We start from the raw sequence: 2,500 nt of genomic DNA, 5'->3' as shown, positions 1-2,500 counted from the left end.
CAGGTATTCCATTCACAGATATCACCTTGGGGATTTCACGCGACATTGGGCTCTCGGTAGTAGGTGCACAGAGCTTGCTATCCTCTGAGTCCCCTGGCCATAGGCTTCGTCTTTCCCAGGCACTCGTGTCTCAAGTAATATCTAGCTGTGGCACTCTTCCAGGGCAGTCACTTGGCGCCAACATGTCTAGCACAATCATCACTCTCGTGTCCATGGCAATGATGGCATCTTATGTCATCCATGCCTCACCCGTCACGTACTACAGGTTCCCGATCCACGTGAACACCGTGAACATTGCCAATAACGTGATCCAGTCGAGGGTCAGCCAACGCGACGTCTTCGGGGAATCCAAGACGCTGTCTGGGGGCGCTGACTCTGTCGTCTCCAGCCTCGATCTTCCTTTGCCTGAAGGTGAGTTCTTGATATTTTCTTCGTTGCGTCAGAAGATCATAGGGACTTTCAAACTTAGATTAAGAAATGAATGATAGTTAAGTAGATAAAAAACTAAATGAGAGGAACTTATATAATTATAGTAATTGCTCTGCCGTCATGACTTTTATATCCAAAAAAATCTTTGATCTTCAGTCAGTAATAACCGCCTTTCAAATATCGATTCATAAAAAAACAAATAGTAGCAATTCAAAAACACACAAAAATAATCACTACGTCCAAAAAATGTTACGAATCCATCCATAAAAAAAATCATTATTTAAAAAAAAAAAAAAAAAAAAGCTGCACCGTCTAAAATCTATTCCGTTATTGAGCTAATTCTATCTTCGTGATGAGGACTCTGAGGCGTGTCGAGCTAATACATTTTCTTCGGGTTATGAGGTGGTTAAAAAAAACAGTAACGAGGTTTTATGAGACTGGTTTAGGTCCGGCTCAGAGGACCGGGCGATGGTGCTGGTTAGGTTTCCCGGAACCTGCAGCAGGATCTTGTTATTATTATTATTATTATTATTATTATTATTATTATTATTATTATTATTATTATTATCGTTGTTGTTGCTGTTGTTGTTATTATAATTATTATTCATTTATTTGTTTATTAATTATTATTAATTAATTTATTTATTAATTATTATCATTATTATCATTATTATTTTATCATTATTATTTTTTTCTATTTTTTATCATTATTATCGCTATCATTGTTATCAAATGTTCTTGTACTTGAGTTATTATTGTGTTTTTCTTTCTTTTTTTTTCTTTAATTTTTTTCCCCGTTTTTTTTTCTTTCTTTCTTTTTTGGTATTACGGAAATCATAACCCCCTTTTTTCTATCTATTTCGCAGTGTCAAGCAGCGTCAAACAGAAGCGATCTCGACATTCCAGCGAAGTGAGAATTCCGGACTCTGTTGCCGAGACTCGTGATCTGGACTCGAGCAACAGCGACTACGAGGACGACCTTCATTATGACGACCACCCTTCTGCGGACGACTACCCCGCTCAGGACGACTACCCCGCCCATGAGGACCACTTCGGCCATGAGGGCGTGCGCGCTAAGCTCCTCGCTGCTATGGGTGAGTGTCATGGATTTTGTAAACACAGACTTTATCTATGAATATATTACGTGTTATTACATCTAAGGTGTAATAGGATCATATTTTTTTTTCTTCTTCTTTCTTCATTTTAAACAAAGCTATTTATTTATTCATATATTATCATTCCTTATTATTTTTTCTTCTTTTGCAGGATTGTCCTCGGCACCTTCCCTTCAACACGGCACGGGTCGCGGGCGTCACGTGCCAGAGTACATGTGGAGTATGTACCGCCAGCTGGTCTCTTCTCCCGCGTCTTGTTCCAACACAGCCTTCGTCAGCGTCCCTAATCTATGTAAGTCAAAGGAGTCTCTACTGTAAATAAGGTTTTTTTTTTTTTAGAACTCACTCAAGGTTATTGCTCTACTTTTGCTGGATATATTTGCAGATAAAGGAGGAAATAGGATTTATATATGATGTGATGTTAACAAGTCGCAATGACTTTCTCGAGCGAATTTCGTCGAATCTAACCCGCCCTTCTCCTACCCACAGTCGGCGACTTCTCCACCGGCTGCCACGCTCAAGAGATCTTCTTCGATCTCAGCCGCGGGGAGGAAGCCGGTCACAACCTCCAGTCTGCGCATCTCCACGTTGAACTCCCGCTCAAAGCCGCCCACAAGCACAAGAAGAAGACCGCCCACAGCAAGCACGCCCACAAGAAGACCCCACACCATCACCTGCCGCACACCGCCGCCCTTCTTGAGGTCACGCTTGCCTTTCTGGACAACTCCACTGCCCCGCGGAAGATGGTGAGGCTTGCTTTTGTTTTTCATAAATTCTCTGAAACCAATTCGTGAACTAAAGGGAATCCAATCCGGCATGCACGCTGGGTCATTTAGCTAACAGTACGATACTGCAGACAAAAACGGTTCTGAACTGAAATTCGATATGAGGGAAGAACATTGGTTCATTCAGCTGAATTAGTTACTCACTCTAGCGTCGTACACACTCACTGCCAA

At 41.5% G+C, this 2,500-nt stretch overlaps 1 protein-coding gene across 1 annotated transcript in view; it reads left to right on the top strand.

Annotated features, from left to right (window-relative positions):
* The first annotated feature begins 1,962 nt into the window (after positions 1-1,962).
* The window catches only part of LOC125036302 (bone morphogenetic protein 2-like), a 2,718-nt gene continuing 2,180 nt past the window's right edge, over positions 1,963-2,500 (top strand). The window contains exons 1-2 of the mRNA XM_047628773.1: positions 1,963-1,972; positions 2,034-2,290. Of these exons, the coding sequence (XP_047484729.1) occupies positions 1,963-1,972; positions 2,034-2,290 (267 nt within the window). The remainder of the gene's footprint in view (positions 1,973-2,033; positions 2,291-2,500) is intronic.

The sequence above is a fragment of the Penaeus chinensis genome, chromosome 21, assembly GCF_019202785.1.
Source record: "Penaeus chinensis breed Huanghai No. 1 chromosome 21, ASM1920278v2, whole genome shotgun sequence".
Lineage (NCBI taxonomy): Eukaryota > Metazoa > Arthropoda > Malacostraca > Decapoda > Penaeidae > Penaeus > Penaeus chinensis.
This window is presented reverse-complemented; position numbering and strand designations above follow the sequence as displayed.